The 19,428-nt window shown below is 41.4% G+C and overlaps 2 protein-coding genes across 2 annotated transcripts in view; one reads left to right on the forward strand and one right to left on the reverse strand.

The window, feature by feature from the left end:
- The window catches only part of WDFY4 (WDFY family member 4), a 236,720-nt gene that overhangs the window by 58,694 nt on the left and 158,598 nt on the right, over nucleotides 1–19,428 (reverse strand). The window contains exon 38 of the mRNA XM_081823086.1: nucleotides 18,799–18,861. Within this exon, the coding sequence (XP_081679212.1) occupies nucleotides 18,799–18,861 (63 nt within the window). The remainder of the gene's footprint in view (nucleotides 1–18,798; nucleotides 18,862–19,428) is intronic.
- LRRC18 (leucine rich repeat containing 18) lies at nucleotides 5,891–6,968 on the forward strand. The gene has a single exon (XM_006738225.3). It carries the CDS (start codon nucleotides 5,970–5,972, stop codon nucleotides 6,735–6,737), a length of 768 nt encoding a protein of 255 aa, XP_006738288.1. The 5' UTR covers nucleotides 5,891–5,969; the 3' UTR covers nucleotides 6,738–6,968.

Here is a 19,428-nt window from a genome sequence, read left to right on the forward strand (position 1 = left end):
AGTGTATTGTTTGTCTTCTTACTGTTGACCTTGAGTTCTTTATAGATTCTAGATAATAGTCCCTTGTTGGACATGTGATTTGCAAATATTTTCTTCCATTCTGTAGCTTGTCTTTTTATTCTTGATTTTTTTAACAGAGTGGAAATTTTAAATTTTGTGGAAGTCCAATTTGTCAATATTTTCTTTTCTTTTAGGGATTGTACTTCTGCCTAACTCAAGCTTATGAAGATTTTCTTGTACTTTTTCTTCTAGATGTTTCCTGGTTTTACACTTTACATTCATATCTGTGATTCATTTTGAGTTTACCTGAGTTAATTTCAATAGTTTGAGATTATTATTATTTTTTTGTATGTGGGTAACCAATTGTTCCAGCACTATTTGTTGGAAAGTTCATTGTTTCTCCATTGCATTTTCTTTGAACTTTTGTCAAAAATCATTTGACCTCTTGGCTATATTTGTGTGGCTCTATTTCTGGACTCTGTTTTCTATTCCACTGATCTATGTATGTGTCACTTCACCAATACCACCTGTTGTAATTACATGGTAAGTTTTAAAACTGGAAGCATGAATCCCATAACTTTATGTTTTCTTTTTCAGAATTTTTTGGATTTCTAGTTCCTTTTCCTTTCAATATAAATTTTAAAATCTGTACATTCATGTATACAAATAATCCTGCTGGAATTTGAATTGATCTTTAGACCAATTTGGATAGAATTGACTCTTAACAATATTGAGTCTTTCAACTCATGAACATGTTATGTTTCTCTATTTATTCAGATCTTCTTTGTTTTACTTTGTCAGTGTTTTATAATTTTCATCATAGAAATCCTGTACCTTTTTATTACTTATGTGAAATACACAAATGTTTTACTTTTGGAGTTTATTATTTTTCAAATTTCAAATTCCAATTGTTTATTGCTGGGAATATAGAAGTTTTTTGTCTTTCTCCTTTCAATTTTATTGATTTCTTCTCTTTCTTTATTATTTACCCTATCTGCATGCTTTAGGTTTTTTTGCTCTTCTTTGCTAGTTTTTTAAATGGAAGTTTACACTATTGGTTTAAGACCTTTCTTACTTTTTAAAATGTTCCTAGGTTGAACATTTAAAGCTATAAATTTCCCTCTAATCACTACTTTAGTTGCATACCATAAGTTTAGATATGTTCTATTTTCATTTTTCTTCAGTTCAAGACATTTCCTAATTTCCCTTGAGATTTCTTTGACTCACGAATATTTATAAATATGTGGTTTGTTAACTATTTGGAGATTCTCCAGTTATCATTCTGATATTGATTACTAATTTAATTCCATTATTTTCAGAGAAAATATTGCATTATTTCAATTTGTTTATATTTGTTAAGGTTTGTTTCATAACCAAGAATATAGTTCATATTTGTGAATGTTCCATCTGCACTTGGAAAGAATGTGTATATCATTGCTAGGTAGAATTTTTTTTTTTTTTTTTTTTTTAGGTAGAATGTTTTAAGTGTCAATTAGATCCAGTTGATTGATGGTAATGTTCAGTTCTTCTATATTAACAATTCTGATCTGGAGGCGATTTTGCGCCCCAGTGAGGAGTTGGCTATGTTTAGAGACATTATTGGTTGTTACAAGTAGTGGAGAGCTACTTGCATTTAGTGCATAGACTCTTCTGGCCTTCTGCTGCTAAATATCCTACAATGCATGGAACAGGGCTTTCCCCCATCACTGCCCCACCCCTGCTAACAACAAAGAAAATAAAGAATTATCTGGCCTCAAATGTCAATAGAGCCAAGGTTGAGAAGCCCTGTCTGTTTTATTGATTATTGAGAGACAAGTATTGATGTCTCCACCTCTAATTATAGATTTGTCCATTTCCTTTTTCAATTTTATCAGCTTTTGTTTCTTTTATATCAAAGCTCTGGTCTTAAGTACATATACATTTAGTATTTTTATACCTTCATGGTGAAGTGTCTCTTTTATCATTATGTGGTATTCTTTTTAATCTCAGGTAAATTTTCATGCTCTGAAATATATGTTGTCTGATGTTAATAAAGTCACTCCCCAGTTCCCCTTCAGTGTTTGCAGAGTATGTCTTTTTTCATTCTTTTAGTTTAACTTACTTTTGTTTATATAAAGTGGGTTTCTTATATATAGTATATAATTGGGTCCTGTTCTTTTATTACCCATTCTGATAATTATGCTTTGGGTTGGTGTGTTTAGGTCATTTTCATTTAATGGAAGTACTAACATGTTTGGATTTAGGTTACCATTTTAATAGTTGCTTTTGTTTGTTCCATTTCGCCTTTTCTGCTTTCTTTTAGATTATTTGACTTCTAATTTTTTTACAGTTTCATTTTAATGTATATATTTTATTTATTCCTCTGTCTGTACATTGTTTTAGTGATTGCTCTGGAGATTAAAATATACATGCTTATGTTTCCACAGCCTACTTAGAATTAATATTTTACCAAAGCAGTGTAAAAATCTTACCTACCATATAGGTCCCAATACCTCCCCCCATTATGTTGTATTTGTCGTATGTATTTCATGTACCTACATTGAAAACCCCACCAAACTGTTATAATTTCTGCTTTCAACTGTCACACATATTTTAAAGATCTTAAGAGGAGAAGAGTAGTCTGTTTATCAGATGTTTACCATTTCCATAGCTCTTCCTCTATTCCCAAGTCCAAGTTTCTAATATCATCTCCCTTTCATCTGAAGAACTTCCCTTAGCATTTCTTCTATAGCAGCTCAGCCATAGTAACAAATCCTTTTATTTTTCATTCATCTGAGAATGTCCTCATTTTGCCTTCATTCATCCAGGATACCGTCATTCACTGTCTGCCTGACTGTTCCTTACTTTCAGCACTTGAAAACTATATTTTTCCAGTGCTCCTGGCCTCCATGGTTTCCAGTGAGGAATGTACATCCATTCTAATTGCTGGCCCCTATAGATAATATGTATTCTCTGGCAGGTTGTGAATGTGAATTTTTTTGTTTTTAATTTTAAGCAGTTTGATTATATGTCTGAGTGTGGATTTTTTTTAAGCTTATTTGTCCTCTTTGGAGTTCACTGAGATTCTTGCATCTATCATTTTTATATCTTTTATCAACAGTTAAAAGTTTTTACCCATTTTTCCTTCAAATATTGTTCTGCACCACGACTTTTTCCTCTCCTTCTTCTAGGATAGACCTATATATTGATATTGATATGTATGTATTTTAGCAGGCAATCACAGGCTACAAGTTCTGGCACACCTTCTGTAGATTCTGTAGACTATGGGTACAGTGTCCATTCAGTCGTCAAAGAATTTTCAGTGCTATTCAAATCAGTATCTCTACCTGTACAGTGGTCTACCTCTCAGCTCAACGTTCAAAGCTTTTGGGTTCACAGTTTGGGATTAGGTACTAAAGACGCTATTCAGGGTTTTATCCATGCATAGACATCTCAGGGTGTGTCCAGAAGTTCATATATGATGTCATTAAATGCCTTCCTCTTTAAATCACCCTTTGTGGCTCTAGGAGTGGTCTCCTTCCTTGGTCTTCTGAATAGAAATCTTGGGATTTTTATTTTCTAAATCTGCTATATACTTCCTGCCACTATTTATGCCTCTGGGGCCAAGTGGCACTGGGTAGAGAGGAAAAAAGCAACCTCCATGTCCTTGGGATTGAAGTTTGGTCAGAGACAATGGTTCTCCTCCCTCAGAGTTTTAGCTGTCTGCCTGGCTAACTCTAGTGATACAGGATTGCCTGGGGCTCAGCCAGCAGAGGATGGAAAAAAACAAACAGGGAAAACACCAGGAGATCTCCCTCATTCTCTATGATCCCAGGAGACCCCCCTTCTTTGTTTTGGCCATAGAAAGGAGCTTTTCTTATAAATCTTTCCATCACCATTGCTGCAAAGTTGGTCTTATTTTGAGTTACATTTCCAATCTGTCTGATACTGTTTATCATCTTATCCTCAGATATCTTTTTACCTTATCCTTCATCTTATCCTCAGAGAGCTGCTCCAGGAATTCTGTCAGGGACCTTTAGTTGCATTCAATAGATGAAACAGGGAAGAGTGCACTTATTCCATCTTAACTGTGGCTAGAAACCCAGCCTTCATTTTTAATCGGCTTTATCCTTTCTGGTTCCTCAATGCTGTGTGATATAAAAACTTCAGTAGTGGTGAACACAGTACTGTCTTTGGTAACCAGCCAATTATGCCTGAATATGGTTAGTTCATGGTTTCTAAAGAACAGGTTCAGCTTTCAAGGCCTGCCTGAAAGAACATCAGTGCTGCTGAGAGCTAAGAATACTTTCATTGGTTTACTATGGAGATCTCCATCCCAGGAGGCTCTGATCCAGGATGACTTGCGTAGAGTAGGACCCTCTGACCTTAGCTAGAAATGGCAATAGCAGGATTGATAGTAAGCACCTGGAAGGTAATTTTTACCCACTTCCTTCTGATACTGAGGATTATTGTATGAGGAAAATGTGTGATGATAGACTCACATAGCCTGATTGCTGGTGCTTCATGTGTTTTGTAAACTTGGTTCCTGATAAAGGGCCTGAATGATGAACTATAGAAACTGCAGGGCATCTCTCCCACTCATCCCTGTGGGGAAATGGAGCTAATGCAAGCTAATGCAAGCATCTGTCTCCTGATGCTTTTGTCCAGGTTGGGAGCTTGGTCCAAAATAGAAAATCAGCAAGCAAGCAAGAGGCACCACATTTTAGAAAAGAGTCTCTAGAATAGGACAGGATGGTTTGCATCTTCTTTCTAGCTAAAGATCTTCCTCACTCCCAAGCCCGTCTTCTTCTCTTTACAATGGAGATAATCCTATGGGTCTTACTGGATTATTGGAGATTAAAAGGAATATGTGCAAAGTTCCTGATAATAGTATTTAATAGTTAACATTAATCAAGCTTTTACTATGTGCCAGGCACTGTTGTAAGCACTTTATAGCTTAGATAATTTACACTCCCCAAGAGCCCTGTAAGGGGGCTGTTTTCATAAATGAGAAAACCGTGGCACTGAAAATTTAAGAAAATCCTTTAATGCAGAGCTAGACTTCTAAGCCAAGCATTCTGAGGCCAGAATCGACCCATGACTCTGTCCGTTCTACTTCTCCATATGGCAGCAGTCATTAACTAATGTCATAAACATAGTCATACCTCTCAGTGCTGAGGTGCCTGCACTTGAATTGCAGTGTGAAGGATGTGACGGAGGAAGTGTAGGGGGTAGGAAGTAGAAAAAGACAGCATTCTTTTACTGCCAGGCTCAACCCTGGCTCCTCCACACTCCTCAGCGAGGTGTAGGCACACATGTCCACTTGCGGGCTGAGTGAAAGATGCTCTTGTGTTGTTCCTGTTGCACTGCAGTGACAGCAGCTCAGGACTGCCTGGTGCCTCTGGGTCCAGAAGGAAGGTGAGGAGAGATGTACTACGTAAGTCATTCTTAACTCCCACCTATTCCCTCATATTCAGGCTATGCTGCTTCTGAGAACTCAGCAGTCCCACCCTAGGGACTCATGGGATAACTGTAAGGAAACACTAGATTTTTGTGAGGGTCTGGGAAGTGACAGATAGCCAAGAACACACACACACACACATACGTACCCCTTGGTGGGGGAGGGGGATATGTTTGAGTCCAGGACAGTGGAGAGATTTATATGTCAGGGAATGGCACAGCCAGAGGGGCACTGAGCATCCTTCAGCTGGCCCTGCATCCCCGAAGAGGACACTGAATTTGCTGAAGATCTTTGGGAGGTGACTTCTGCTGATGCCCTAATTTCTGTCCAGGCATCTCTCTCCATTAACCACTAGCGAGTGAAGCATTACAACTCGGGGGGAGTCTAGTGCCCTCATGTCATCTCCTAACTAGACATATTTTCTCTTCTTGTCACAGTATATCTAGCAGTTTCTTGTGACTTTTCCCTCAAACTGATCACCAACCAATCAGAACAACACACTTCAAACATACACCCTTACTAAAAGAACATGGCCAAGGGCGGGAAAGGCCCCAAGGGCAAGAAGATCACCCTCAATGTGGCCAAGAATTGTATCAAAATCACATTTGATGGGAGAAAACGCCTTGACTTGAGCAAGATGGGAATTACCAACTTCCCCAAATGTATCCTGAGACTGAATGATGTGGATGAGCTCGACCTTAGCCGGAATCTGATCAGAAAAATCCCTGAATCAATCTCCAAGTTCCAGAACCTGCGGTGGCTGGACCTGCACAGCAACTACATCGACAAGCTTCCTGAGTCCATCGGCCAGATGACTACTCTGCTCTACCTCAATGTCAGCAACAACAGGCTGACCACCAATGGGTTGCCTGTGGAGCTCAATCAGCTCAAGAATACCCGCACCTTGAACCTAGGCTTGAACCATCTGGACAGTGTGCCCACCACACTGGGTGCTCTGAAGGAGCTCCATGATGTGGGGCTACATGACAACCTGCTGACCACCATCCCTAAGAGCATCTCCAAGCTCCCCAAGCTCAAAAAGCTCAACACAAAGCGAAATCCCTTTCCCAAGGCAGAGGAGTCAGATACATTCATAGATACCATCAGGAGGCTGGACAACTTATATCTGGTAGAAGAGAAGGATCTGTGTTCAAGTTGCCTGAAAAAATGCCAACAGGCCCGGGACAAGCTGAACAAAATCAAGAATATGGCCACAACAGCACCGAGAAAGGCCATCTTTTCCAATCTAGTCTCACCTAACTCCATGGCCAAGGATTCCCAGGAAGACTGGAGGTGACCAGGGACCCTGACCCTGAGGCAGGAAGGGAAAAGGGAGGGAGGGAAGAAAGTAGGGAGCAGCATCCACAGGGAATTGTGGGATCCCTCCATTTCTTGCAACAGCTCTTCCAGCCAAGCCCATAAAATACCTTTCCCTTCTGCCTTGGCTTGTGATTTTGTTGACCGAAGCCTTTTAGTTCTTTGCCTCTTCTCTCTTCTCTGCGTGCACATACCCACACATACAGGCACAATGAATCAGAAAAGGGCCATCCATCCCCCTTCTTCCCAGAATTCTCCTGCCTACAGCCTGTGGCCAGGGCAGGCAACACTGCCGCCATGCTCTTAGTCACACTGTCACACACTTCAGGACCGACTGCCAGCTCCCAAATGTGGAGTTGATTCTGTGGGAATGCTTTGATTCAGGGTTTTGGAGGTCAGGAATCTCAGAGCCTGGATTGGTAGGAGGGCAGATGGACATTCAGTCTTGGGAAGGTGACAAAACAGAGCCACAGAGATGGGCAGATATTATCATTAAGTGTTGGCAGGTAGTATCTTGGGCTGAAAGCAGTATTATCTTTTTATCTCTTGTCTGCACATGCACAATTTGTTCTGGGAGCTTTCTAGACTGAATCTGCAAGCTCTTGACTGGCTGTGAATGAATGAGATTGCATTCCCATCTTATTATGTCCAATTCTTATCCAGACTCTTGTGGGAGTAAGGAAAGAATGGGTGCAGGTATGGGTTGGTGCAGTCAATAAATAAATACCTTACCAGGCACTGTGCTAGGTGCAGGGACTCTGTCTGGGGGGACAAGACTCTTGCCTTGTCCTGTGCAGACCAGTTGAAAGAAGACAGGACAGAATGTTATTGTCTGAGAAAGTTAGGAGATCAGGGCCAAGTGGTATGCAGGGCTGGCCTGGCATAGAGAAAAGCCAAAGATTCTGGAGCTGGACAGATCTAGGTCCAGGACAGCTCTGCTTCTTTCTTTTCATTTCCCTGGACATCTTACTTAGCTTTGGTTCCTTCATCTGTAAAGTGGGAATAATACCAGCCCCAACTGCAAGGGTTGTTGTGCATCTAAAGCAGATAGCACACAGAGTAAGTACTCAATAGAAGGCAGTTCTCCGTATGAACTAAAGCTTGGTGCATCTCAAAGCTGAAATACTACTTTGGACAGTGTCCCTGGTCACACTAGATCTTTGGCAGAACTGACAGTGGTGCAGTCAATTCTCATACTAGCCGAGAACCTTCTCTGTACTGTTACTCACACTCACTCATAATTTCGTACTGCCTAAAAGGAAATGATCAAGGAAGATATATTTAGGAAAGTTTTTTTTTCCTAATCAAGGCTTTCCTATGTTGGTGGCAAGTTTTGTAGTGGTCAGTGGAAAAGCAGGGAAATCTGTTAATTCAGTGGGACTAGCTTGTTTCCTTTTCACATGAAAAAGCGTAGCAGACAGCCTACTTCTTCACTCCTCACTGCTTTCCTTTGTAATGCTTAGCTGTGACAACTCTTTCTCCAAAATCTCCAAAAATATGATTCAAAATTCCCTTTTCAGCTTTTCCCTTTATTAAATGTTTTCCATTATAAAAATAACAAAACCGCAACATAGTTTTAAATACAACATCTTAAAGAATCCACAACTCTACAGTGTGAGCCAGCTATAATATTGACAGATTTCCTTACTGGTTATGTTTCTGTATATATTTTTATATGCAGTTAAAATTACAGCATTTACCTCATTTTTACCCTGCTTTGAAATCCATGTTGTTACATGGTCTTAATAACCATAATTTAAAACATCTGCAAGCCAGTTGAACAAACACACATAAGTTACTATTGGGCATTCAAGCTGTTTCCAGTTTTTCACTAATAGAAATAATTTTGTGATGAAAGCCTATACGATGAAGACTTTAAAAACTATTTTGCATTATTTTCTTGGTGTAGCTTCATTATTGCAAATATGTTAAACAGTGTGTTTTTTATTTTTTATTTATTTTTTTATATGCAGGATGAGCCCAATGTGTGTTTTTTTTTAAATTTTATTATGTTATGTTAATCACTATACATTACCTCATTAGTTTTTGATGTAGTGTTCCATGATTCATTGTTTGCATATAACACCCAGTGCTCCATTCAGTATGTGCCCTCTTTAACACCCATCACAGGCTAACCCATCCCCCCACCCCTCTCCCCTCTAGAACCCTCAGTTTGTTTCTCAGAGTTCATAGTCTCTCATGGTTCGTCTCCCCCTCCGATTTCCCCCCCTTCATTTTTCCCTTTCTGCTATCTTCTTTTTTTCTTTTTTTAACATATAATATATTATTTGTTTCAGAGGTACAGGTTTGTGATTCAACAGTCTTACACAATTCACAGTGCTCACCATAGCACATACCCTTCCCAATGTCTATCACCGGGCCACCCCATCCCTCCCACCCCCCACCACTCCAGCAACCCTCAGTTTGTTTCCTGAAAACAGTGTGTTTCTTAAAATAATTTTTGATACATGCTATCAAATAGTTTACAACAAGATTACATATTTATGTATCTACCAGTAATATATTAGAGAATCTGTTTCACTGCATCCTGGTCAGCTTTAAGAGTATCATCCTTTACATTTTCCCCTCCATTTAATGTCTGAAGTGATTTACTAGAAGCCCTTCCCAAGACGAACGGAGCAGTCATGTCTGTGAAGTACATGATGGGATGTCATGCCTTAGGCTCAGGAGCCACCACTAGTACATGGGGCCTTGAACATGTCCCTAAGGTAGCCATTTTGCTATTTTAGCTACTTCGTCTCTCACCAAGAAGTACAGAATCCATGCAGGGCATATGATCCAAACAGAGTGGTGGCCAGTTATTTGGATACTACCTATTTCCATTCCTAACCCCTGGAGACACTTTTTCTTTAGAATTAGTGTTCCCCTATTAGTCACTCAAAGGAATTAGCAGAGAACAGGAATTAAGAAAAAATGTCTCCCTGTGCTCCTAGGCAGGATCTTGTTCTGGACCATGAATTTGCCCACTACTCCCTCTCCTGCTCTGTCACACCATACTTTTTCCATGGTGCTTGGTCCTCAACATTCTCCAGGCATTGACCCCGGATTCGCTGCCAACTGAGTGGTTGGTGTGCAAGATGACATTTATTTGCCATCGTTGGTCTAGTGCTTTATAATGCTTTCAATCTCACAGCATGTCTTAGGAAAGGGTTGTAACTGTGTCTACCTTCACCAGGACTGATAAATAAATGGGCAGGGGGCTTTGATTTGCCACAGGAGATATTCATGTTAGACACCTTGTTAGTTAGGAAACCTTGGCAGTAGAATGAAGCAAAGAGTGGAGATAGAGATGAGTTAGGCGTCGTCTTGCACATTTTCTTTCTTTTTTTCTCATCAAGGAAAAGGCCTGATGTTGACATTCCTTCATGCTCTGAAATACACAGTCACTTCTCTTTCCTGAAAATTGTATTAAGCCTAAAAACACTTGGTAGGAAAACCATGGGGTTTCGCTTTCCTCAAACAGAACAAAAACCGTATTTAGGCTAACCCAGTCACTGCCCTCTCTGAAAGCCAGTCATGACCTAGGTGACCCCTGTGTGACCTCGGCCCTTGATGTGTTTTGCCTCCATGACCTGGAGTAATTGCCTCAGTCTCTTGTGTCTCCATCCCCAGGATCCGTTCAACATCTCCCTAGAGTAGCTTATGGCAAAAACTTGAAGACTAATCAGCCAACAAGAATAAATGACTCTGAAGAAGAAAAGCCCTCGGTTAGGAGAAGAAAGAGAGTGGTAAGGGGAACGTTCTGGAAGCCAGGCTCTCTGGTGCTGGCCAAGATACTGACCTGCTTCTTAAATTCACTTTGTCTCTCTTTGCTTTAGACCACCTGTGTGTGAAAATGACTTTGGGAAATATTTGGTGAATTTTTTTTACATATATAGAGGAAATGTTTAAGAAAATTATAGACATATGTCATAGAAAATTAAAGTTTTATAAGAAGACTTTAAGATTTAAAAGACTTACGGTCTTTATACTCAAACTGGTAAAGTCTCTATGCCAGTCGCTTGTGTTAAGTTATGTATGTATAATGCAATCCCTCAAGCAACTAAAATTTATACAAAAGATTCATACAAAGAAATATACTCAAAAGTACTATAGATAAATCAAAGTAGAATTTTAACAAATCTTTCAGTAATGCACAGGTAGGCAAAAAGAAAAGAAAAGAAAACAGAAATGAACAACAGGGAAAAATATAAACAGGGAAACAAAAAATAAAATGGCAGATTTATATCCTAACATTTCAATAACTACATTAAATGTAAATAGTCTTCTTTATTTGTAATGGCCCCAAACTAGAAACAGCCAAATTTCTCTCAATGGGCAAATGGTTAAACAAACTCCGGTATATCCATATCGTGGAATACTATTCAGCAATAAAATGGAACATACTATTGATACATGCAATAATTTGGATGGATCTCAATAGCATTATTCTGAGTAGAGAAGGCCAACCTCCATGGGTCACATACTCTACGATTACATTTTTAGATCATTCTCTAAAGAACAGAATGATTGTGGTGAAAACCAGATCAGTGGTTGCCAGGCTTTAACACTGGTGAGAGGTGGTGGAGGGTGGGCAGGACCATAAAATGGTAGCACAAGAGATATCTCTTGGTGCTAAAAACAACAGATTAGGTTATAGTGGTGGCGGTGGTGGTTATAGATTCTACCCATAGGATAAAGTGACACAGAACTATGCACACATATTGTACCAATGTCAATTTCCTGGTTTTGAAATTGTACCACAGTTACACAAGATGTAACAACCATATGGGGGAAATTAAGAGAAGGCTGTATGGGGACTCTATGTATTATTTTTGCAACTTCCTGTGAATCTATAGTTATTTTAAAATAAAAAAATTTTTAAACAATCTTGCAGCCTAGACGCAGCAATAAACAGATCCTTGTACATCTGCCAAGTGCTAATTTATGAGTAAATATGACAAGCTGCAACCATCCTGAAGAGCTAAGGCATTTCAGGAGAAAGAGCACATTAACCTCAGTTCGCCAGACTAATCTAAAATTATCCACTGTTGATTTTGTCTTTGAAGATGCTATAAGAATAAAAAGAAAATCTATGGCTTCTTTACCCATATTTCAGGTTTTCTGGTGGTGAGTGGGCACAAGTAGCAAGTTGGGTGGGGGACCTTGAACCAGCGAGTCACTCTCTTCATAGTTCTGGGTTTTTACCCCAACACCTCCTGGCCCCATGGAAGCAATGTGACTAAGTGGAGCTGGAAGGACAAAGAGGCCAGGATAGGTGTAGACAGAGACGCTTAATTTCAGCTTCTACCTAGAAGTGGGTCTGAGGTCATGGCTAAGGGTATAGCAAAGAGAAGGCGTAAGCCAAGAGAGATAAGAGTTACATGAACGGGGCCCGAAACCAAGGTCTACACATGATCCAGGTAGGGCTCGCTGCAGGTCACCAGACTCAGCTGCTCATGGCCTGTTGAGCCAACCATGTGAAAAGTTCCTAAATGCTGGGGCAATGGTTATACCACCAGGTTGTTTAGTTCACCTCCGGTTCCAGCAACTTTGCTCTAGATGCCATGGTCTGAGTTGTGCAGCGTTTACAATTGCCTCCCCGCCGCTCCCCCCGCCAGGGCTGTGCTTTCCCAAGAAGCACAAGGAGCACATTTCTGCACGCAGTGATGAGGCTGAAGCTATCTTTATCAAAGTAATCACGTATATGACAGATTCCTAGCCTCCCAGCTGGTCAACAGTGTTGATCTCTGGAGAGCAGGACTGAAGGAGCAGTCATAGGGAGAAGAGGTACTTGAATTTTAGCCTCCACGCTGCTAGCAGTGATGCCTCTGAGGGTGTGGTTGATTGTCCTGAAAGATAATCATCTTATGGGAATTTATAGCTTCTTATGGTTGGTTTTCTGAGCTCTTTGTCTTTCATTATTTTTCAAAGAGAATCTATAAAGGAAACTCTGACAACACTCAACTGTAGAACTCTGTGCCAAAAAATGCATTTCATTTTAAATGTTATATTTAAGTAAGCTATACAATTGAGAGAACATTTCAGAAACTACAAATACCCTGATACAATCAGGTCCCAAATATAAGCCCTGCTTCATACCTAACAGCCTACTCCAGCTCAGGGACACTGCCTTGATGACACAGCAAGGGAGCATTTCAGAGATCACTATGGAAGGATACCTCTGGCCCACTGAAAGGTGTGTGTGGGTGTGTTATTAGGTATTCATCCAAAGGATACAAATATAGTGATTTGAAGGGGCACATGCACCTCAACATCTATAGCAGCAATGTCCACAATAGCCAAAATATGGAAAGAGTCCAGATGTCCATCAACAGATGAATGGATAAAAAAAGATGTGGTATATATACAGAATGGAATATTACTCATCCATAACAGAGAATGAAATCTTGCCATTTGCAATGGCATGGATGGAACTAGAGGGTATTATGCTAAGTGAAATAAGTCAGTCAGAGAAAGATAATTATCATATGTTTTCACTCATATGTGGAATTTAAGAAACAAAACAGATGAACATAGGGGAAGGGAATGAAAAATAAAATAAGATGAAAATTGAGAGGGAGGCAAACCATAAGAGGCTATTAACTCTGGGAAACAAACTGAGGGTTGGTGGAGGGGAGGTGGGTGAAGGGATGGGGTAACTGGGTGATGGACATTAAGGAGGGCACATGACGTAATGAGCATTGGGTGTTATATGCAACTGATGAATAACTAAACTCTACTTCTGAAATTAATAATACACTATACATTAACTAAATTGAATTTAAATTAAAAATTAAAAAAAAATAAAAGATGTGTGCTGTGTACAACAGAGATTTACAAGAAGAACTAGATAGGCATCCAAGCTTTGTATTTCTCTGAGTTTTCTAAACTCTGGGCTCAGTATGAACTGAGAACATAGGGAAAAAATATAATGCTGGCATCCCAAAGAAATGTCTTCATAGAAATAAGTCCAAATGGTAGGGCCCTACTTTTTCAGAGCATCAATATAGAAGATTACATTTGGCAGTGCTGTTTTTTCTTATCTTGTAAAAAGGGAACTTCCTTCTTTGTACCCACTACCGTTTAAACAAGGACAAATTTGATATTCAGTGCCAAGAGAAAGTATTTTCCAGGAAAAAAAAAAAGTTCACAAAACCCCTCTTTCTTGTTTTCTGTCACTGGAAAATGATATAACCCAGAACAACTGTATTTTTTTTTTTCTTAGTTTCAGGACAATTAGGTAACTAGATCACTCCAGGTACCTGATCACATCTATTTTTTTCTCCTTTAAAGGAATTTTGGGGTCATTTTAAAATGATCATTGTACCTGCATTTAATTTCGTAGCAGTTTGCAACCCTTGGTGGAGGGTACAGAGAACTGTGAGTATAAGGATGTGTTTATTCACACGGACATTCTCACCAGCTGGCCTTCCCTGTCACTTCAGCCGTTCCTTCTATTCCTCCGACTAGTCCTCCTCAGATCTCAGCAGAGCCTGCCTGTGGGGCTTTCTGGCTGCCAGACACTTAGCCGGCGAAGTGTCTAGCTGGCTTTCTGTGAGAAGCCCCTGGAGGCTTGCAGAATCTTGCACCCGATGAATATCTGATGATGTCACCATGCTTTCATCAGAATGTTCTAATCTTGTACCATGGGGAGACATGGATGGATTACAGATCCCAGGTTCATCCAGGCTTTGCAAGTACTTCCCACTTCGGATCCAGGCCCATAGAACCTTCCTGGAATTCAGTTATGGAGACAGCCATTGTCTCCATGGGAATTCTAGGCAAAACTCTGGTACCCAAAAGCTCAGGTTTCCAATATGTAGGGAATGGCCTGCAGAAGGGCCAAATCAGTTCTCAAAAGCTGGGAGTTGAAGATACAAAAACCTAAGGCACAGGCCAAGACTCGGGCTAGTTTAAAACTCTCAAAACGAACTGCACACTTCTATCAGAGATGAGAAGTTCATGTTTCCTAGAATGTCTGAAAGGAAGAGGGGTATTTTTCAAGACTCATTGTGTGGATTAGGCATTTCCCTTAGTAATCCAAATGGAAAATAATCAAGTTTGCTCTAGGCATGGGCCAATGGCCAGCTGAGCCCTCTGAAGGCTGGGGGCCACTGTTGCCTTCCCTCTCTGAAACTCCTGAAGGTCCCGTGTGGCTGGTGGGAGAAGAGCTAGAGAGGAAAGATGCACGAGGTCTGAGAGCACAGACAGCCACCTGTTTTTAATCAATTGTTCCATATACACGCCTACAAATACAGCATTATTACTAAAACTAAGCGAAGGAATCACAGTATTTATTGAGCACCTACTGTGAGCCCAAATCGGTTTGATCTCAAAGCCCACTGCCGGCTGTTGCAACACAGTCTCACCAGGTCCCTGGCTGTTTGGCTGGTCCCAGAGTCTAGGACCAGCCCTCCCACTGGGGCTTCCCCATTTCATCAAAGCTCACCTTCCACGAGCTTAGATAAGCCTTTCTCTGGCGCATTATGCATTATTCCCAACTGACTCCAGAACTTTCCCATTTTATATATCCCAAGGGCCTCCATGCTTGGAGCTGTGCTGGGGCTGTGGCAGCAGGTGCAGAATGACCATGGAAGATCCTGCTCCTATGGACTCAGATAGCCGTCAGGGAAAAAATAAACAAAATGGAAATAAAATTAGCACAGTGCCCAGTCATCCCACAGGTGCAAGGTGGTACACAGGTTGGTGTCTAGGGTCATCCCTACAAATGAGTAATTTCCACACCTGTGACTCATCCCCAGGCCAAGAATTCTCCTGACACTTGGTGATCATTTTTGTACAGATCCCCAACTTAGTGGCTGTACCCACGGTTTATCTCCTCTTATGTATTCTTCCCTCTGCTTCTCCTCTGTCTGCTTCCCCTCCATCTGGGGCAGAAATTTAGAAGAGAAGCTTATCTGTGCAGACATAAGTATGTATTGTCAGGGCAAGGCATCTCTAAGACTCTGAGAGCAACAGTATAGGAATGGACAGAGTGACATTCACAGCTGTGGGACAGATGGGTGCCTACTGAGTGATATCACAGGCATCATTTATAAGAAAGAGGGTGATCTTCAGAGACAAATGGGGTTCAGCGATGTGGTGTGTCAAAGTTGATGCAAAGAGAAAAACTCCAGGAGGAGAGAAAATGAGTGTCCAGCTCATGAGTGCTGTGGTGCCTGGGGAAGCTTTCCACATGGAGCATTGGATGGCCATCTGCTTTTGTTGGCCCCTCAGTATTCACCCTTCTTGTGATAACAGAGCCTTGATGATCTTAGGGAACCACGGCCCTGTCAGTCTGGTCTATGTTGTTGGGTGGGACTGATCCTACTTCCAGAAGGTGGGTGGGCACATGACACTGATCTGCCCTATGAAAACACTTGATTAGTTCTGGGATGGACACTAACCTAACTTCAGCAAATGAATATCATTTTGGGGATTTTTGCTAAAATTAATGGGACAGAGCATTCCTCATGTGGTAGAATTCCTAAGTTATTGACTGGAGCTACTGGGGACATTGATGGCATTGTGCTTGGACAGCCTGCCAAGTACGGAATCAACTCAAAGGAAATCCTCACTATGGGGTGCACACCTACAGTGTGCTGGGACTTATTGAGCCCAGAGATCCAGCCATGCTTGGAGCCAGACCTCTGTTGGTCTTCAGGTATATGAGGTGATGAATCTGCTTTTTGGCTTCATTTAGTTTGAAGTGGCTTTACATACTTGCAGTGAAATGTTGCAGAGAAATCCAAGTGGGGACATTAAACTTTACATGAAACATAAATAACATGAGATCACCAGGGCTGATATGCACAACTGGGACTGTACCATTGTTGAACTACTGAAATATGCCCATTCCGGTTCGAAAACAGTTACCCCTCTTCTAGTGGCCCGGTGCTGCTTGGGCCCCCTGGCCCATCCCCTGTTATGCCCTGGACTTCCCCACAATCTACAAACTAAAGGGTTATTGTCTGGCACAACAGGAAGCTTCTGCTGGCAGCTACTCCCACTGATCTTTTGAAGGTCATCAATAACCCCCTTGTTGCAAAATTCAATGGTCCATTTCTTAGTTTTTTCTTGCTTGGCCTACCAATAACATTAGATCACCAACACAGTTGACTACGGCCTCCTTGAACACTTCACTTGGCTTAAAGGACATCTTCCACACCTGCAGTCCCTCCTATCTTGCTGGCTACAACTTCTCCATTTCTTTGGCTGGCTCCTCTCCATGTCCTTAACTTCTAAAGGTTGGCATAGCCCAAGGCACAATCCTTAGACCTCTTTTCCATGTGGACTCATTCTCTTGGTGATCTTAACCAGGCTCAAGGTTTTAAATACTATTCCAAGTTTCCATCTCACCTGGACCTTTCCCTTAAACTCTAAATTTATATACCCACTGTCCTACATGACACCTCCACCTTGATGTCTGGCAGGCATCTCAAAATTAACATGTCCCAAACTGATCCACCATACCCCGAAGTACTTTTTCCTGCAGTCTTCCCAATCCATTTTCCAATGCTCAAGCCTAAATCCTTGGTCTTATCTTTAAGTCCTCTCTCTCTCTCTCTGTCTCACACACACACACACCACACCACACTTGATTTATCAACAAATCACAGCAGACATGGCTTCAAAACGTGTCCATAAAGAGAGCACTTCATACCATCTTTGTGCCCCCCCACCTCGATCCAAGCCATCAGCCAAATCTCAGCTGCATTACTGCCAAAGCCTCCTAACTGGTTTCCCACTTCTGTCTTTGACCTACTGTGCTTATTCTTGACACAGAAGCCAGAGTGATTCTTTTAAAATATAAGTTAGGTCACAGCATTCCTCCAATACTGCCCACTTATTCAGAGTAAAAGCCAACGCCATTACCAGAAGCCCCCGAGACTTGCATGAACTAGCCCCTGCTACCTCTCTCCCCTCTCTTCCCTGAACTCCAAGCACTCTGGCTTCAGCTGAGCCCACTGTGCTCCCCCTCTCCCCCCATGGCCTTTGCTTTGCTCTTCCCTTGGCCTGAAACGCTCTTTCCCTGGTTACCCACATAGCTCCTTTCCCCACTTTGTTCACAGCTGAATCCAGATATTGCTTTCTTGGTGAGGGCTTCCCTTACCACCCTAAGATTTCAATTCCTACCTTTACCTACTTTGTTTTTTTACACTTATACTTATTATCTAATATGCTTTGTATTTCACTCATTGAAATTGCTTCCTTCTACTTTCCTCAAGAAAATGTAAACTCAATAAGGACAGGGAAGATGTTGGGTGCTTTGCTTGTTGCTCTGTCAAGCAGCAACCACCACATGCAACAAGCTATCGATAAATTATTGTGAATGACTTGGCGGTACCTGTTCCACAGTCATTATAAATATATATTTTTTATTATAAATACTTTGAATCTGCTGGGGACATCCCTCTCGACATAAACTCCTAGACAAAAACCAGCAATTTCTTCTTCTCATTTCATTCTTAATTGAAATAAAAGCACTTACCAATCCCGAATGAGCCTTCCAGAGAACTGGGTACTTGTAAAGGGAGGCTGTGGAAGGAGGCTGTAAGTATTTCATTCCCTGGCAAGGTGCTCCATATCCCAGCTTCATAAGTTAATATCTGACTTGCATTCCACCCTATGCTAACTGAGCTTCTAAGCTTTCGGAGAGTCTCCTATAGGAAGGACAGAGCTGGGATTGCTCACAGCCCCCACCTGGGGGGTGTGACACCAAGGCTGGGCCTGCACTAACACCACACCAGGCAACCTGCCCCGCCCACCATGGGCAGAGGGCTGATTCTTGCATTTTGGTCTGAAAAAGCCACAGAGCTCATGGAATTTCAAGTCCCTTTGTAGAGGTTTAATTGGTAGAAGAAACCCCAGGAGGAGGACGAGAGTATGAGGGTGGGAGAGACAAAAATGAAGGGGAAGGTAGATAGATGTGCTCTTTGCATGACTTCTCGACCGTAGGATCCAACAAATGAAAACAATCAAAGCAAGGCCAGTACCATGTCCAGAGAGCATGGCTTGACACCTGCCTGCTCCATTACCTTAGATTGAGGGGGTCCTCTGTGATGCCTTTCCCCTTCAAGCTGGGTTGGAAAGAGCAGAAGCTAAACAAAAAAGGAAAGAATCATTCCAGCAGCAGAGTCAAGACTCTTCCACCACCAGGGAGACATTTTTGGTGCCAGTCAAGAGGTAGGGTACATACTTGCCCCTCCCGCACCCCATCCTGTCCCCCAGATCATGAACACCAGACCCGGGTATACCTCTGTAACACATCCTCAGCACCCCCTGGCATTATACACTCTAGCCTTAATAAAAATGACAATAATAAAACAATCATTACAATAAAAACGGTGCATGTTGGCAGGTTGGGCCAGGCACTTGACAATTCCATTGCCAATTTCAGCAACCACTGAAAATGCCATCTAATTTAAGGCTCCTTGAAGCAGGGTTGGGTATGGTTTGACTAACATTCACTGCCTGAGCTATGGATGTATAAAACTTCTGGATTAACTGTGAAAAACTGTGTTTAACACACAGAAATCACAGGGAGAAATGGATGTGAGGTTTCGCATTGCCTGTCTACTTCTTCAGTTTGGTCTAAAATGGAACTTGAAGAAATCCTTAGGAGGCCATATAACAGCCCTCCTTGGAAGAGCCCACAGGCAGTGGAA

The sequence above is a fragment of the Leptonychotes weddellii genome, chromosome 6, assembly GCF_054177405.1.
Source record: "Leptonychotes weddellii isolate Sample4059 chromosome 6, ASM5417740v2, whole genome shotgun sequence".
NCBI classification, from domain to species: Eukaryota; Metazoa; Chordata; class Mammalia; order Carnivora; family Phocidae; genus Leptonychotes; species Leptonychotes weddellii.